Source organism: Anser anser (genome assembly GCF_964211835.1).
Source record: "Anser anser genome assembly, chromosome: 5".
NCBI lineage: Eukaryota > Metazoa > Chordata > Aves > Anseriformes > Anatidae > Anser > Anser anser.
This window is the reverse complement of record NC_139725.1, coordinates 59,902,174-59,921,289: the sequence shown is the minus strand read 5'-3', so window position 1 is coordinate 59,921,289 and position 19,116 is coordinate 59,902,174. Positions and strand designations below refer to the sequence as shown.

The window sequence follows — 19,116 nt, the reverse complement described above, 5'->3', positions numbered from 1 at the left end:
GATGGTTTTTGAATATCTCCAAGGATGGAGACTCCATAACCTCTTGGGTGCATTACAGGACCTTTGACTGCAATAAAGTCAAACCAAATTTGAAGTTCTCATGAGTCATCTTTGCCTACTAAATCACCATTACAGAATACATTTTCATGAAGACAGCATGGTTTCAAATGCTGCTGAACCGAGAAAGATAACCCACAGGGATTCCTGCCACTTAATAGCAGACACCGAAAGCAAACCCAGACAGCTCTGAGATGGTGGCAAATGTGCAGCCAGGCTCATTTTACACAAATGTGCCACAGTGGGAGCACAGGGAGCAGGGAAAGGAAACTCTGGCCCTTAGGAACTTAGTACCGTATTGCAAAATTTAGCCGTCACAGTTCCCCACTGATACACTATGCCTAAATTTCACAAACAGCCATTGTTGAATAAGCAGTGCTTCCTAATGAGAAATCTCAGTGCCCTCTTGGTAGAGGAATAAGCCACATAACAGTGAGAAGGAGGTGGCACAGATGGGTGAAAAAGTTTCTATATCAGCCTGAAAGAGCCAGGAACATTTACCATGGCATGTCTGCTCTGCAACCCATAGCTGTGACTGCAGCTTATGACACACACACAAGTCAAACATGTTATCACAGGTACATTGACAGCTGTATCACCTGCAGCAACAACTCTGCCAAGCACAAATCCTGCACTGACCTCTTGGGAAGCACTGGGGATACACACTTTAGAGAGCACAGGGACACATTGCCATGGCATGAGCTCAGAGAGCCCAGGCTGTAGCCCTTGAGCTAGGTACAATCCATACACCATAAGGGGGCCTCCATGGTGGAGAGGGACTGAGCCACCAGGACCTGCTAAGGGTGGCAGCACCTGGTGGTCCCCTCTGCGCTGAGCTCTGGGGAGTCACTCTTTGTGCTCCATGGAGCTCTCATTTACTCCTCCCCAGCACCCAAAGGTACTTTATACGTATCTAACGGCCTTTGGCCACAAGAAGATCTTGGTGTACAGTCCATTAGGGCAGAAAGATTACCAGCTACTGAGCAGAACTTTCAGCCACCCCTTCCCCCAAATGCTTTGATACCTCTTTCCCCAAGTGGTGAGCTACCAAATACAGCTCCTATGTTTGCTGTGGCTGCAAAAATTGTCTGTGAGTAGCCAGCAGACACAGCAAATTGAAATTTTTCTCCCTATGCCGTTCAGGTACCTGGAGGTCCCAAGGCCTTGCTTTAATGCTCTGACCTTAGGCCTCATGCAATTTTGGGCACAAGCTTCTGCAGCCTGGGTAGGATGCACGTGCTCCTCACTTGTTTTACCACCACACCCTGATGCCTCTGGAGCAAGAAGGCAATTGGGTGGTACAAACAAAAATGATTGCTTCTAAAGGGGAAAAAAAAGTCCCCTGCTGCTGCCAGTGCTCCTCCCATCACTCTGTCATTGATGGAAAGCTGGGTTGTCCTGACAGAGAGTTCAGCCCACAGAAATACAACATGAAGGAAAACAATATATACCTGAAACAGTTTTTTTTTTTTTTTTTTTTTTTTTTTTTTTTTTTTTTTTTACCTTTAACAATCTCACTGTGAGGTTAGACCGAATGCTTTCTTGGTGACAGCCAGCAAATAGGTTGGTTTAGCTCTTCCACAGACACACCCCCCTCACATGCTGCAGGAGTTGGTCTCTGCCCTGAAGGTTAGCAGTAAAAAAAAAAAAAAATTAAATATAGGAAAAAACAAAACCAACCAACCAACCAACCAAAAAAAAACAGGAAGCATTTCTCTTTCCTGTTTTACACATGAGGTAAGGGCATGGCTTAAGTGATCCACTCCACTTGTGCATGTCTGAGTGGTGGGTTTGGAAATGGGTCCCTGGATCTCACTGCAGTGCCTTTGCCACAACACTCTGCTCAGGATAGGCTCAGCGAGGAGACACAGCAGAGAAAAAGCCCATCACAATCTTGCTACCCCTTCGTTTTCTACCTTGGTCCTTGTCCCATCTGCGTGCTCCTGAAATGTGGAGGCAGCGCCAGCCTTCTGCTAATTTTTGAGTGGAGGCAGAAAGATCCCATGAAGCACAAAAGCACATCCCCTCCCTGGAAGCAGCCTGCTCCCTTCTTTCCAAGAAAGTAAAAACTCTGCATGAATGTTTTATGAATCAGCTGTGTGCTCATTCCAATGATAAAGCCAGCTTGGCAATCTGGCCTGAAAGGGGGAAGCTGAAAACCTACAGATTCCAACTGGCATGTTTTTAGACGTGAACGTTTTCTCCCCGTTGGAGACATTACTTTCAGTCACATCTAACTTGGGGAAGTTTCTCTGCTTCTAAAGAAATTGCGGATTATGTCCCAAGCATTACTCACAAGCGAACAAAATAGATTTGTCCCTTTAATGACTTCACTGAGTACACATATGCACTCTGCTAATTGGTCACAATTTTGGTGCCCTTGGTGCAGTTTGATTTCCTGATTGCAGCCCTTTTACATTCTCAGCAGTCCACCATCTGCAGTTGCAAATGATATTTTAAGATACAGAAGAGGCATAGATGAGGTTCCTCCTTGTTTAACCTCCTGCTGTATTGCTCAACCCAAAATAAATGTAATTTAGAAAAGGATCCCGTACAGGAGACACCATAGGTAGGTAGGAAGAAACTGCCTGACGTGGTATTTTTCTTGCTCTGTTAATCCCTGGCTGAACACATACCTAAGTCCAGTTCTCCCCACTGTCATATGGAGAGGAGTAAATGGCTTTTTTTCCAGACATCAGCTCTACTCGAGGGAGAGGAGAGGAGAGGAGAGGAGAGGAGAGGAGAGGAGAGGAGAGGAGAGGAGAGGAGAGGAGAGGAGAGGAGAGGAGAGGAGAGGAGAGGAGAGGAGAGGAGAGGAGAGGAGAGGAGAGGAGAGGAGAGGAGAGGAGAGGAGCTTAAAAAGTTATATAAAACAGCCATGCAAGACAGGAACCAGACAGGAGAGAAGGCAGAGGTTACAGCCAACAATTTTCTGGAAAGAAATGAGAGAACCTTGATGCAAATGGAGGGATGCACTAGACCACCAGATGCACATATTGCACCATCCAGAGGGTACTTTCACACCTCCAAGGAAAACTGACCCCCAAAGTCAAAATGCAAATACCTATAAACAGAACAGCTGGAAATACAGCCACTGGACAAGTACCACCAGCTGCATGGATGGGTAACACAGGACTATCTACAGACAGTGATGCAGAAAGAACTGTAAATTAACAAGCTGATCATCATCTTTCCTAGCTGAAAATAATCCCTCCATCCCTCCCCCTTCATAAACCCACAAATACACTGTGTTGCAGATCTCATTAGATAGCAGCTGTCTTTGGGAAACAAGTTCAGCGATGAGGGTACTCCGATGAGCAGAACATGAATCATCCTTTGCTTGACCTCATCTCCCAAAAGTCATTTGTTTTATAAGCTCCTCATTCCAAAGGGAAACCCAATGACACTAATTATATCCATGGCAGCAGCATGAAACAGGAGACTCCCTGCTGCTGGTGTGGACCACCACAGTGGTGGTGATGGTGGCAGCATGACTGATGGTGTGTGATGGCTGTAAAGAGGCCTGCTCTCACTCAACAAGCCTCAAAGCCGAACCTCAGCACCTACCCATTCAGCAAACTGCCTCTAAAAATGCTTCACGCAGAGTGCTTCCATCCCCACTGTGGTCAATGCTAAATTGTTATTTTTTCCTCCCTTTTTTACTGCTTCTGCTTTTCAACATATCAAATTCACTTGAGGTCTCAACGACCATTTCACCAGGGTGGGAGGCTGATGGATGGGGCTGCCAGCAAGAAAGGGGAACAGAGGATGGAGGGAATAAAGATAAAATGCCTTCATTTCAATTTTTCTTACCGCATTGTAGAGATGCATACAGACAACCCAAAAACAAAGAGAAACCACCCCAAGCCTACTCTATCTAGGACTAGGGGTCCAGGAGGCTCCCCTGAGAGTATGGTGACTATAGGGATGCTTAAAGTCTTGATTTCATTTAACTGCAGGAGTCTGGCTCTTACCATCTCACAGTCCAGAAAAGGTGCTGAATCTGACCTGGCTTTGAACTGCACAGTGATAATTAAGCTCAGTATGGTTCTGCTATGCTCGGTCTGATAACAATACAATCCCTGCCCCCCTTCACCCTCCAAAAAAAGAAAAACCCTCTGACAATCCAACAGATTGGACAAAGGATAAGAAAAAATGTGAGAAGATTTACCTGAAGTCAATTTACAGTTCAGCAGCAGCGCCAGAAACTTCATTCCCACATCAGCGCTGGCAGGTGGAAGGAGGGAGGACGGACGAGGCTTCATGGCAGTGCAGTCACCTTCAAAACCCCCCACCCCATGGAGCTGCCTCCTATGGGTGAGAATATAGGGACAGATCTGTTCTGTTTAGGCCAAGAAGGGATGATGCAGGGGAGGGATAAGGAGGGCAAGGCCTAAGGGAAGAAGAGTAAGAAAGAAAAGAAAGAGTAAGAAAGAAAATATTTAACAGAGAAAATTCCTCTGACTTACAAGCTTTAAGCTTGCATAAAGGAAGATGACGGGAGGCACTGGGGAAAAACGTGGCAGTGGCAGATTTGGTTAGGGAAGGAGAGCTGGAAGAGCACAATACAGCTTTTTTTTTTTCTTTTTCTCCCTCTGAAAGCCTGCAGAGAAATAGAGAATGGATTTAATTGGCAAACATACTGCTCATTGCAGAGCTAATTAACAAATTTGCAAGTCCTTCACCTCCCACAGATCTTCTCACCAAAATTCCTCTCACAGGCCTTGAACTCACTGATCCCTGAGGAAGCAGCTGCAGGGACTGTCCTGTCAGACCTGTGCTGATGAAGATGAAGCTGATGCTTCCACACAGACGTGTGGGAATTGGACATACTCTGCAGTCCCAGGAATAGGTCTGCAGCCAGTTAATTTGTTAATTAACAAAAGGTCAGAAGCGCTTCAACTAGAGCAGAGCTCTTTGCTTGAGAATCTTTGCTAGCAAGTGCCTCAGGTGACAGCTTCGCTCCCCAGTGCTAGTAACATCTGCCTGTATCTATTATGGTCTCCTTCAGCCTCCCTTCTTGCCATGATGATCTTGGCTAGAGGCTTGTAAAATGAGTGGGAAGAAAATTGGGTCGGATAGCTGAGAACCACACGGAGCAAAGCAAGCTTTCCAAGCATTCAGACTAGTTGGGCTCACTGTTTTACTTCAGGCACGTCTTGTCAAAATTCGTGGCTTGAAACCAGCCTGCTCTTATTGGATTTGTAAGATGGGAAGGACTGAGCTTTTCTTGTGAGAAAAGCTGGCCGTTTCTAACTTGATTAGTGAAAGAGCGAAAAAGCCCTGGATCCAGATTAAATCACAAGACCTGAGTTTTGCTGATCGTTACCAATAACCCTCTGACTTCCACGCTGGGGCTCGTAGGCAGCTCTGCAGCAGCAGTTTAAGGGTAGCTGAAAATTGCACTGCAACTGCACAAGGGTCAGGTTAACCTAAAGCACTGCCACTTGCAATTTACAGGTTAAGAAATCTCTTGTTAGACATGGCAGGATTGCCTCAAACTTTGCTAGACTTGTAGACAAGAGGACTGGGTTGTTAATTCACACAGCAAAGCCACTGCCAACTTTGCAAGATACAACCCCAGATTGCAGAGGGGTTAATGTTGTCTCAGCCTCCTGAGAGAGAAGTATAAACCAACGTGATTATATGTTCTTGCAACTAACCAGCTCTTACGATGTTTTGGTCCAGCTGATCTGAATGGTGCCAAACCAAGTTAAAGTAATGAGGTTAAAGAAAACATATGCTTTTGGTCCCTTAGTTTACGACTTTATCATAACTCTGCTAGAGCTGTACATATCATCTATATAGGTAAGGCAAAATTGTAGCACTGAATTTGAGAGCTGTATGGGCAAGATGTCAACCTTCCTCACCTTCAAGATAAACTAATTTTGTTGCCTCTCCCAGGAAAGCCATTAGGTAGAGTCTAATGAGTGGCTGCGTTTCCATTGCTAAGGGATGTAGTTCATTTATTGATGCATCTAATCCCACAAGGTACCTATAAATAAGAAGCTGGAATTGGAGGATTCTACAAAGACCCTCCAGTTCAGCCCCTCGATATTGTAAGAACCACAAAAGCTAACTCCTTTAAGCAATTTCAAAAGACCCTTTAAAGAAAGGTGGGGAGGAGGATGAAGTGTCTTACGCCTCCAGAGAAACCACAAAGGAATTTCATTGTTTAACCTCTTGCAGAAAAATGGAAAGGGACAGTCCTGCTGAGACTTCCCAGCTTTATGGTCAAAGCAACACAACCCTGATGAGTGTGGTGGAATGAACCGTGTGGATTTCATTGTAGGCTTAAATCTGGCCTAACTAACATTAAGGCTTGCCTTAGCTAGAGCCATGGCTGGTGTTGGAAAAGCTCACAGATAAATTATGCCTGCGTAAAATGGGAAGTGAGTTAGTTGTTGTTTCTGTCTGATAGAGTCAATGGGGAACTGAACCATGAATTATTGGATTTTTATTTTTTTTTTGCTTCCTCAGGCTCTGCGGTTACCTTGCAACAGCATACGCTTACTCATGGGTTTTGCAAATTTATCCAACAAGGTCAGTGGGTTGGTAAGCAAAGGCACAGAGAGTGTCAGTGCACCAACCCAGCCATGTAATAACTAAACAGAGGCACAAGCTTGGAGTTTGCCCCAGCTGCAGCAAGAAGTTTAAGGAACAAAATCCTGTAACACTTGAACCCCACCAGGATTACCCAGATGTGCTGCTGCTGGTGGAATGACTGTTTGAACAATGGGGCTTTGGGTGCCTGGAGCTCACAAGTTTTTTTTGGGGGGGGGGGTAAACCTCAGCTTTTGGCTGTAGTTTTGAAGTTAAAAGGATGCCACCCAAACTCCTAATTGGGGCTAACCCTGCAACGATGACTGTGACAATGGGTATGGTGCTGCATCTAACAGCACCTCTGAAGAGCCCTGTTGTCAAAAGAGAGGAGGAAGATAACGAATGCAGGGCATGTTGCATAAATTACTGAATGACAGAGATGCCTGTTAAAAGCAGGAAAACAGAGACCTGGGGCTATCCAGGTAAAGAAACAAACCTTGTTCAACCTTGTTCCCTTGTTTTATCCATCGAGCACTTCCTGGGGAAGGTGTTGAGAGCCTGGTCCATCACACTGCCGGGTCTCTGAAGAGCTCAGGGATGGGACTGGGCCTGCCCAGGCGAGACTGCAGGTGAGTCTGCTGAGCCCCCTTCACTGCAGATGTTGAAGAACACACAGCCTGGGGCTAAGAAGGTTCATTATTAGGATTGTGTTGGTCTTTATGCTTCCAGGTGTGTGTCACTCAGCAGCTGTGCGAGCTTTGGGGCATTTCTGTGTGAGCAGGCATGAGCAAGGCAGGGGAATCCTGTAGCGCTGGTGCGCTTCCCCATGGAGCCCCAGCGGGGGCTTGTTTCCCCCTTTCAAAGCCTTTTAATCTTATGGAAGGGAAACGCAGCCAGCAGGATGTGCCGAGCCGCTGGACTAGGCTTTATGTCAATGTCTGGCTCGTTTCTGCTGGAAACTGCAAAATCTTTCCTGTGGAAGGAGCAGGGAGTTTGGCCCTTTATGTTGCCCACATATAGACTGCTATATATTTAAACTGAGAGAAGACAGGAGGCACGTGAAGTGCCAGAACAAATCTGAGATGGGGGGGGCAGGGATAGTACAGTTCAAAGCTGTTTTTCCATAGAACGCTATGGGGAGTTTATATATATATATATATATATATACACACACACATTTTAATTCATGTAACTCTTTATTTCTCTTTTAGCTCTCTATCTGTGTTTACAAAGCTACGCTGGGGCAGGGGGGTGGGGAGAAGGAATCCCTCTTTTTCTTATTTGGGAAAACGAGGGGGAACATAAGGGATGCTTTCTGAGTGCCCAGCTTGAAAAATCAATGATTTATTATTCCAAACCAACTTTTCTAAAGAGCTATAGACACAGAGCAAGTTCACATTCAACTCTACCTACCCTCTATAACTCCTGCCTGCTTTTCCACCTCCCCCCCTTCTCTTCCCAAATGTAAGAAAATACCGACCCCGGGATCAGCGGGGATCACGCCCGGGAAGAGCAGAGCTGACACCGCCGAGGCAGCAGCGGGGCTCCCAGCCTCGCCGTACCCTGCATGGCCACGGAGGTCCAACGCCTCTCCGAAATCCTCCTCGTCCGAATCAGTGCCGTCAGCCCGGAGACCAGCCCGAGCGCGGGATGGAGCAGGAAGCCTAAAAACTTCGGTCTGCAGAGAGACCTCTAGTGTTTTTCTTTCTCCATGTCCTGGCAGAGTTCCTCCAAAGTACAAATACACACAGAGCTCCCATTGTTTGCAGCCCTTCACAAGCCCACTGATCCTAATATGGAATTCAGCAGGAAACCCATGATTTCCTGACACACAGCAAGCTGGAGAAAGAAAGGAAAAACTCCATTAAAACCCTCCAGACTCTCCTCCATGTTAGAAATGAAATGGAAAATGGAGTGGATTTAACAGGAATCCCTGATTCCTGCGGCCAGGCTGGAGGAAGGGAGACGCGACTCAAAGCCGCAGGCTGCTGATATTTTTTAAGTCGCAATAAATACCGAGAACTCTGGGGCAGGATGAGGATTTCCTGACTCGGACGAACAAGAAAGGACAGATTTTCGCAATATTCCTCTCCTTATATTTAATTTATTCACCTCGATGATTCTCTTGACTGCTCTGGTAATTGTTAGAAGCGGCTGTGACAGCCTGGAAACATTAGTATGATTTCCTGAGTTTGAGATTCCTCGCCCCCCCCCACCACCACCACTACTCCAAACTCAGGAAAAGTCAATACAATCGCACTTCATTTTTCCTTCATGTGCACTTGGAAGTCCTGGGAGCAGCAAGAGCAGCGGTGGCAGCAGCAAGAATGAACTGCAAGGAAGAAGATGATAACTGCACTGACGGGAGCAGCAATAGCCCCAAGAAGATGTTAAAATGCGTGGTGGTTGGGGATGGCGCGGTTGGGAAAACCTGTTTGCTGATGAGCTATGCCAACGACGCCTTCCCTGAGGAGTACGTGCCCACCGTGTTTGACCACTATGCAGGTAAGGAAGGGCTTTAAAAGGAATTTTAATGGGGAGCTGCAGGAGGGCCAGGTGGGAGGTAAGGGAAGATCAAGGATGGTTCGGGGGCGATGTACGGGTTACTTCTCATCCAGGAATGTGATCCAGGCCTGGACGGTGGCCAGAGAGCTTAGATGGCAGTTCGTACAACTGGGGCAACGTGGGATTTATGCATAGAACTTTTTTGTTTGCTTCCGATTTTTTGTTTGTTTTCAGCAAGTAAGAAGCATTAGGGACGCAATTAAATACACTTTTTTTGGGGACACTTGTTTTGGGGACAACAAATATAATTCAGCCTCTGTCAGGTTATATTCAGCTGCTTGGTTTGAGTTTTGTTTTTTTTTTTTCAATTCTGAAGTTCTGAACTTTGCAGGCTGCAGTTATGGTGAAGATTATATATATATATGTATACATAAAATATACATTGTTGGTGATAAATTACATAAATTACAATATTTATGTCCTATTTAAGGAGTAATCTTTGAGAAAATCAGCATATCTCTGAGTGCTGTCAGAATATAGCTCTCAGGGAGATTTTTTTACTCCATCTATAAATAGAATTTAATATTATAACTTGACAGTGGAGAAAGCAGAAGCGGTGATTGGTTTGAGTACTTTATACTGAGGGAATTTTTAGTGTAAGAAAAAAATATGAACATAACGGAGATCATAGATGATGTTGACTGCATCACTGTGCAGAACAGACCCACAGATTAAGCATAATATTCACAGGCCTCTATCTGTAGCAATTACTTTACCCAGCTGTGTCCAGAGTTACCACACAGATGGTGTGACAGGCTAAAACTGTTGCTCAAACTCCTGCTTAAATTTTCCTATCCCAGGTTCTGTTGTTTTTCTTATCTCACTGCTCCTTTGCCTTATGGTTGTTGTTGTTTTTAAGATCCCCCCTGAAAGCAGACTTTAGAAGCACTGCAGAACTGCTGCTTATCTTGCAGCAGCAGTTGGAGTTTCCCTCATTCTCTCTCCACCTCCTTAAAAACTGAATTTTCATGGCGTGGCTTATCATAGATTTGGTGTTCTGTAATGGGAAAATCTCTGTTTTCATTCTGGCTTCGTGTCAGGTTTAGCAGATGAACTGGCCAAACAAGAAAGCTGTGTAATTGCAGAATCTGATCCATGGAAATGTGAAGACCTTTTCCTCCACAAGAGTGGGCAGCATCACTTCTAATGCAAGCAACACTCTCTTTTCTTTATTATTACCACCAGATAGTCTGAACAACCATTTTAGAGAAAAAAAAAATCTTTACCCAAACAAGATATATGACAGAATATTTTATGGTGTAAATAAGTACTTCCGCAAGGCACAAATCCTATGCAAGGCTGCACGGATTTATGTCCTATATTGTGATAGCACCCACTTACTTTCCCATGATATGCTGAGGTCTGCTTGTCCCTTTACAGCCTTGCTGTCCAGCAATACACTGGCTCCAGCGCCCACCACCCTCTGCTCTCTGCCGAGCCCTGCAAATGCCTCTGCGTATGGAGAAACCCAAATGCTAGCTGGCACCAGACCACATATACGTTGATCTGTGGGTTGAGTGCCCTTGGTGTGAGCATGGGGGCACAAGTGTATGCATGGGGGCTGCGCACACCCAGGTGCTGATGCCAGCCACTCAGGCTGGCACTTGGTGGGGCATCCGGCTCTTCCCTACCAGGTCACTTGCAGGGACGTCCCTTAATTCATCTCCTCTCTGTCAGAAGTGGTAGAAATTGCCAGTGGGCTCCAAAATCACTGAGGGAGAGGAGGGCTGAGAGAAGGACAGGAAGATGAAGAGTGTCACTCTATAATCCTCATTTCCTTAGGGTACCAGGCAAAAGCAGTAGGTGTGCACTTTTAAACCAATCTGCTTTTTCAGGCTTTGAATATTTAGTCTTGTAAAGTATCTCCAGCTATTCTTGTTTGCCTTCTAAACTATTATAGCACATAAATGTAAACTAAGAATGTTTCTGATGACAAAGTTCAGAAAGATAAGGGAAAAAATAGCTCTGTCTATTAACATGCGATTGTGAGACAAACCTTGTCCAGTGCCAGTGGTCAAAACTAACACTGGTCAAAAATGGAATTTCTTTTTTTTGAGAAATCCCATTGTTTATTAAACCTATCTCACTACAAAGCAGAACACAAAATTGAGCAATAGGAATTGGAATATGAATAGGAATAGAATAGGAATTGGAATAAGAATAGAATAGGCTTCTGGAGCAGAGTGCCAGAAAAAAAAACCAAACTCACTCATATAACATAAAGACATTATGTGGCATAAAATATAACATAACCCATTAAAATACTTTAATATACTGTGTACACTGAGAGGAAAGAGCTCACTTGGGCTCAGACTTACCTCTAAGCTCACAGCTTTTAGGATACTCTGTGGCAATGGACCTTCTACCCCTCCCCACGTGGCAGCCCATGGCCACAAGGAGAGGTGGCATGGTGGTAACATGGGCATGGCACTACCACCATGGCACGCAGAAAGATTTTGCGTGTGGGTAGATCCTGGAGGGTGGTCGAAGCGCTGGAAAATCACATTGAAATTTACCTCACCACACGGCTTTGTCTGCCCCTGCCCTTGCCCCTGTCAAAACCAACCATTTTGACCTACCCAAACAAGCTGAAACCAATTTCAGCTGGTCTGTGTTGAAAATGCTCATAAGCAATTAATTGCAGCAGATTTTTTGCAAAGCTGCACTTTCCATTGAAGGTTTTTCACCCAGGCATTATTAACAGCAGTGGTGTGTTAGCAAGTGCTTCGTCTTGCCTCACCGGGTCACAGCCTGGTTGTGAGTCCCAGGGCATTTACAAATTTCCTTCTTTCTAATGGAAAAAGTGGGGGGGGGGGAGGCTTTAAAAACTGAGGATTCCAATTGTGATCTCAGAGCAGTTTCTCACCGCCGCGACTCCAGCGACTCGGGGGAGACAGTGATGCTATCCAGCCCAGAATTGGGAAGAGCTCCAGATGCACCGCTGTCATGGCCAAGGCGTTAACCGTTCACCGCCCCACAGCACCAGCTGCATCTACTTGCCCTGCTCTGTTGCATCTTGTCAGCCGCAGACCTGGGGCAGCTTTTCAACAGCACAAAGCAGATAAGCACACCAATAAGGTGTCCCTGAGGAAGCAACTAGCGTTTCAAAGGGCTGACCTCCAACTGGTATTATGTCTGTATGGCACTTAGCCTTGCACATGAGAGGGCTTGAAGCCACTTTATAAAATTTGGACTCGCCCTGCCTCTAAGAAAATCAAAGGCAATGCGTGGATTTCACCCAGGGAAGGAACAGGCTTCCTGCAGACAGCTCACAGGGCTTGGATACGGCACTGCCTGGGACGAAAGGCTGTTGGCGTTTCACCATGTACGCAGCTGCACTGTACAAAAGTCCAAACCAGTTATTAACTCCACACCACTAATATTCTGCCACAGATTTCACCCACAGTCCACAAAAATGAATTTGTTCAGGGCCCGTTGCCAGGGCTGGGATGTGATGGATATAGAGCAGGGTCAGAGGTAATGCCAGACAGATGGGGAAGGCGAACTTGTTATTTGGATATGAAACTGGGCTTTTTTGTTGGATGCAGGGAAGTTTATGATTCTGTTTATTTCTCGAGGCATTTTGAAGAGGTTTTGCTGGAGGCCAGAACCCTGAGTTAGGTTTCCTTACCTTTGGTGAAAATCCAAGTCCCACACCGAAAGGGTTTAGCCACAAGGTAAATGGCTGTTTCTAGGGCAGGCGAACCAAAGTGCAATCCCAGTGACAAACAGGATATTACTGGCCATAGCTGTAACAATAGGGACTGTTTGGATAGTGAGTAGATGCTTTAACATGCTTCCATTCTGTCTTTCCAACATCAAACACCGTTTTTCCGTGAGCAAAGGTCTCTCAGCCAGGGTGACTTGTATTGTGTCTAACTATATGAAATTATAAATGTTTAATTAGGGCTGAGGTTGTACCAAAAAGATCAATTAATTACTAGCCGAGCTGGTTTGATAGTGCCAAAATGAACAGGGTCATTCTGTGGAAGGCAGAGGGGAGATGTGTCATCTTTTTTACTTAGGCAGCCACTGAGCATCTTGTTTGATACTCATGAACTTTAAAAAGCAGGCAATTTTTAGCATGAAATGTATTCACCCCAAAATTTATACTCAAAAGTGCATTTGTTTTTCTATATGCAAACCCTCAGTTGACTGGGAAGCTGTACCAGCCCATGTGCCTAACTCAGCCCATTCTGCAACCAAAAGTGAATGGACTCACTTGATGGTTAGTCTAAGGAGAAGAAGGCAGGACGTCTCAGACCGTCTAGTTTAGGGACTGCACACAGGTGAATGCCAGACAAATAGCTTTAGGAACGAAAGGTGTAACTCTGGTGAACGAGAAAGAGGTCAGCCCCTCTGAAGGGGAGCTGCAAACATCTGCACTAGAGACTTGAAGTAGATGGCATAAATATGTCCCTCCTTCCCTCATGTGTCGGCACAAACCGACGAACATTTATAAATAGTGAATCCATTTGAAAAAAATTAGCAGTGGCATGTGATCAGCTAATGAATAGCATACAGAATAGTTCAGCCATGACTGAAGCTCCGTAAATTAAAAGCAATATAGAAGAAAACAACTATTAATTACTGTTAGGAGACAGGCTCTTTGTACTTTAGTGTGCACTCTTCAAACTAGTGGGGCTGACTGAGCACTGAAGGGGGCTGAAGCTCTCACTGGTGTTGCAGAGCAGAGAACCCACCCTTGCTGAGCAGCAAAGGCAAATGGCAAGGGAAAGAGTTTTGCTCCAGCATTTTTACTAGCATAGGAGCAGTACTATCACTCTTGCCCAGAAGAGTCAGCATGTGCCTATGCAAATCCATAAAACCATTATAAGCTGCCTGCATGCCACAGCACTGACACAAATCACTGCTGCTCCTGTCCTCCCGTGAAAGAGAGTGGCTTGCAGTGGGCTGTAAGCAGGCGCCTTCAGTTCTGGTGCAGGCAGGAGCACCCAAGGGAGACTGGGACCACCCTGGCACCGTGAGCAGCCTCGCCTTGCAGCCTCTCCCCACGGGGGAGGAACCAGCAGCTGAGACAGAGCAGAAACCAGATGGGTGCTGGAACACCCCAAACTTCTCCAGCTGTAGGCACAACAGCACATCTGTCCATGCTTTGGATGTACGAGTTATTATTGATTGCTGACGCTTTACATGGGCACACTGGTTTCGACCTGTCTCTGTCTGTCAGCGTGTGTGAGCAATGACCTAAACTCCATCCCATTACTTTTTTCCCCTGTCGAATTTTTCCTAAACAGGATTAGTAGACAGGATGAGGCTACCCAAGGAGATTTGCAATTTCTGCACGGGTGCTGCCGTGGGAGTCTTCACACTACCATGTTCTTGAGACAGTTGTCTGCTATAAACAGTCTTGGTAGCACATTAGATGTTTCATGTGATGTTTGGGGTCATTAAACTGAAACAGCTATAAATAGCACTGAGAGCGAGCTGTGATGTTTATTTGCATGGATGTTTGCAGTGTTTTTTTTCCTTTTAATGTTCATCCAGTTTTGATCAAACAGACTTGAACATTATCAGAGACAGGAAAGCACTGACTCTCTTTTAAGATCTGGCTTTTCAGACTAACAGCCACAGAACAGATACGTTCATTTTGCCTCTCAGTAGCTAAAAGGACTTCTCTGTCAATCTTCCCGGTATCATCCACAGTAAAACAAAGGTCTCAATAACACATTCAAGATTCGACACAACAGAAAGCCACCAGTGCAATCAAAGGTTTTCCTGGCTGCCTTTTTAGGAAGATAAATTTTATAAAACCACTTACACTTAGGCTCCCCACAGAAGGTTTAATTCTCTGTCCTGTGTCACATAAGTTAGAGAAGATCCAATAATCGTCATGTTTTTTTCACATCCAGGAAGCCTAGACGGTCTTTATATACTCAAGAGGTGCTTTTTACCTGAATGACCATGGTTATTGCACATTCAAATGAAAGAGGCCCTGCATACACACTCAAGCGTCTTAAGACTTTTTCCTCCTGAAGGTGTTTTACAGCACGCGAAGAGCTGAGATGACTATCGCTCATATCTCTCTTCCTCACACACATCCCTATATTGTCCTGAGGGTGCACAGGCCACTTGAAGCCCATGCAGACAGAGGTGTGTGCATGCTCTGTGGTACTATTTATTGAGGGCAGATCGTTTCTGCAGCAGTGACAGAGTGGCGATGTTCCCGTTGTCCCCTGGCACTACTGAAACGCAGCTGTGGCTGGGTAGGAGTGTGCAGCACTTGAGCTGCTTCCTACCTTTGCCTCTGCCTCTGCCATACAGCTTCTCTTTGTGCTATTGCTATTAATGTCTTGATTTTACACAAGCAAAAGCTTTATGCTACGAAGAGACACAAAAGAGCCCCGTGCCCATCCCTCCTATACCCATGCACATCTTGTTTATCACCCCAGACTGAACTCACAGCCCAGGAGCAAATTGCATTTAGTCAAAATGCTAAACATAGAAAATAAACAAACTATAACGCACGTCAGGAAGGATAGTGCCAGGAATTAGAGAAGTAGATGAAGCAGCCATGTTACTTTATCCAGATTTATCCAGCCCAAATTCCGCCTAAACCCCTCTGTCTACCATTTCTTATTAGATCTGTGGTGTTTCAAGGGCAATAGGAAACACAAAGAATACTAAGAGGGGAGTAAGTTAGACCATCTGAGTGTCTTGATGGTTCAGAGGTAGAATGATGGCTTTTCTAGGGGAAGCCACGGTTGGAAATGCATTGGAAAGATGAGAGAGTCAAACGGCATAAAAAGAAATACTTATTTTTATGGCATGTGACTAACCCAAGGAATTTATCACCACATGAAAGCTACAGAGGGGAAATTCTAACAAGGTTTCCAAAAAGGGAGTTTGGACCTGATATCAGGCAGATTGAGTGCTATCATTAGCTGCTTAAAAAATAAGACTTCTGTAAGAGGTAATAAATGTGAGCTGACACCATCCTCTGTTAGAGGTCAGGGTAAGAACCAATGTGGTCTGATGAACGGCAAATTATCTTAAAGCTGCTCAGTGCTACATCAGGGACTTTTTGGAATGATTCTTCTGATATACAGATGGGCAAACAGATTTTGAAATTTTGTGAATGCAGCAATGGACTGCTGAGAGGAGACATGGAGGGGGTTGTCTGGAGCAGAAAAAGGGTTAACAGTGGGAGTGATGAAAAAGTGACCCTTTTCTCCACCACTGGAAGACAGTCTTAGTCTTTTCCTCCCCTCCTTAAGGGTGAAACATTGCAGGAGGTAACATAAGCTGAGAAAACCAAGTCTGAAACTGCGGACCCTGGCTCTTGAAGGAGGACTCTACAGCTACACTAAAAAAACACATCCACTAAACTAAACTAAAAATCACATCCACTCTCTTAAAAGTAATAATTTACTCAGTACATGTGGCCAGCCACCCTCCACAGGGATCAAAACCACATGCAGGTGGTGCCATACCAGGCACACACTGACAACCAGGCAGATGCTTTTCAACAGCAGATGCTCCACATGAAGGAAAAAACATGCAAACAAACAAAAAAATTAGCAAGAACACCTATACAAAGTTCCTGGACAAGTACAAACTTCTTCATTTCTGCAGGATGTGCTAGTGTGCGACTAAATGAGTTGCAGTTACAATGGCTTAGATTCTTAGTAAGTCCATGCAATGCCTTTACCAAAGCTTTCTTTTCATTATCTGTTCTCTTGATAAACCTTGATACAGATCTCTGTGCTAATGATACAAATCATTGCTACCGTGCATCATTGTGTACATTTCACCCTACAGGTAGTGCCTTTCCTATGTTCTAACTTTCCAATTGTTAGGGCCAAACCTAATGACATCATGGAAATGGCAAGGGATGAGGAAGAGCAAACATATTTCCTTCAATTGTTCTGTTCAGACAAAGTCATTAAACAATAATGACATCTCCTGTCAAATTATTATTTATCTTTGCAATGAAAAAAATCCAAGTTACTGTATTTCTAGTCTTCTTTTAAGGGTGATCATTCAACCACTCACCAGTCTCCTGTCAGATATAATGTTCTTGTATCTCAAGCTAGGAGTCTTTTCCTGTCAAGGAATAAGATACAGAGGAATGGAGGCTTTGTAAATTGTCACCTCAGGTTTTGTCCAAGAACCACTGAGATCAGGGTGAACACTAGACTGGATGTGTGATGGGGTATTCACCTCTCCTTTTTTTCCCACATAAGATCTCGGAAAATGTGTTTTGAAATAATTTCTAATAAATAAAACCTAAAAAAAAAATAAAAAGGTGAATTTACCCTATTTATTGCCAAACATTAGTCAAATTCAGAAGTCTTTCACCCAAGACAAGCCATGCTATCAGCAGCCTCAGCTGAATGCAGGGATTAGACCTCACGTGCAACTTGTCCATGTGCTAAAATGCTCAAGTGCTGTTAATCAGCCAATGACTTTCCCATGTGCCCAGGTGGACATGGAAAGCTCTCCCAAAGCTGAGAATGAATCATTACACCTCATTGCAATCCCAAGCACCATCCATCATGGCTCAGCAGTCCCAGAGACACAGCCAGGTGAGCATAGCATGAAGGAGGACCTGATGGCACAGTCCAACTCTGTGGTTGCTATCACCTTTGGCTGAGATGGATGCAGATCTCATTATGCAGTGATGGCTTTTCCTGAATACTTGCTCTGCTGCATACATACTCATAGATTTATGACCAAAACCAATAACCTCTTCTTAAAGAGACATCACTAAAGGCAAAGAGAGTCATGAGTATTCAAGATGGCTTGGAAGGGTGCTGGGGGAACAGCAACCATCTGCAACCTGTGGCTCTTGCTGGGGAGTGGTGTCCTCAGCTAGTCCCTGAAGGCACAAAGTGTTGATCCCAGGAAAGGAGAAGGCATGAGGACTGTGTGACAGCTGGCACAGTTCCCCAAACTTAGGGTAGGTCCAGCACACCAAAAATTGAGTTGCCCCAGGGTTGCCTTTCTGCCTCGGGAGCTGGCACACTCCGTAAATATACAACATGCCAACCAGCCTCAAGGGAAGAAAAGCCTGGAAAACTCATTCACCAACAGGAGAAGCACTGGGGAAAAAAAGAGCTGAAAAACCTCCCAAAGGAAGGAGGGAGGCAGCTGTAAAAATATTCCCAAACATAGTGGCACAGGCAAGAGGGTGATGGCTTGGGAGCAGGAGTGGGAACAGCACCACAGTGCTGGATCCTCGCTCCTGGTTCAGAGCAGTACATAAGTGTATTGTGGAAACAGCAGTCCCAGCGACAAGCACAGGAGCCAGCAGTCAGGCATCTGAAAGAGTTAAGAGCAGAGGGGCTGGACAGAAAGGTCCTGCCACAATGCAGGAGGACGCCTGAGATGACTCACTGAAACTCGTTTCCAACCCCTGCAATTCTGAGGGGACGGAGGCCACGTCTTTTATTAAAGACTCTCTGGCAAAGACATTCAGCTAGAACTTTGAAGTAATGATATTAACAGTATCTGCTAATGCTCGGCTTTCTGCAGACCTTATGGAAAGGAACTGCTTCAGCAACGAGTGGGAAAAACATACATTTTCAAACATAACATGAATTTTTATCCCCTGGGAGACGGGACAAAAAGAGCATCTATTTACAATAATAACGCTGCTTTGCTGAGAACAGATCATAAGGAAAATCCCATAAGGTTGGAAAATGTGCTTTAAGTTCATAAACTGTCCCATGCTCCAGTTCCAGAGCGGGCAGCCGTCCAGCTGCTGTGAGCAGCTCCGTCCTCAAAGGCCAGACCCTTCCCATCTCGGACGCTCTCTATTTCTGAGCAGCCTCCCCAGCTCTGGTTCAGGACTGGCTGGCTTACCTCCGTGTGTTTTCCTCCAATAACTAGGTGTAGAGTCAAGGTCCTTTTCTAACTCTGGGGCCCGGCTGCTTGAGACCCGTTCCGTGAGCAGCACCACTGCAATGGCAACAAGCAGCAGAAACG

The 19,116-nt window shown here is 45.2% G+C and overlaps 2 protein-coding genes across 2 annotated transcripts in view; one reads left to right on the top strand and one right to left on the bottom strand.

Annotated features, from left to right (window-relative positions):
* The window catches only part of LOC310900732 (inositol 1,4,5-trisphosphate receptor-interacting protein-like 1), a 90,506-nt gene that overhangs the window by 36,160 nt on the left and 35,230 nt on the right, over window positions 1–19,116 (bottom strand). Inside the window, exon 4 of the mRNA XM_083839139.1 lies at window positions 1,561–1,680. The gene's annotated coding sequence lies outside the window, so the exon portion shown is untranslated. The remainder of the gene's footprint in view (window positions 1–1,560; window positions 1,681–19,116) is intronic.
* RHOJ (ras homolog family member J) overlaps window positions 8,100–19,116 on the top strand; it is a 55,919-nt gene continuing 44,902 nt past the window's right edge. The window contains exon 1 of the mRNA XM_083839150.1: window positions 8,100–9,105. Within this exon, the coding sequence (XP_083695276.1) occupies window positions 8,928–9,105 (178 nt within the window). The 5' untranslated portion in view covers window positions 8,100–8,927. The remainder of the gene's footprint in view (window positions 9,106–19,116) is intronic.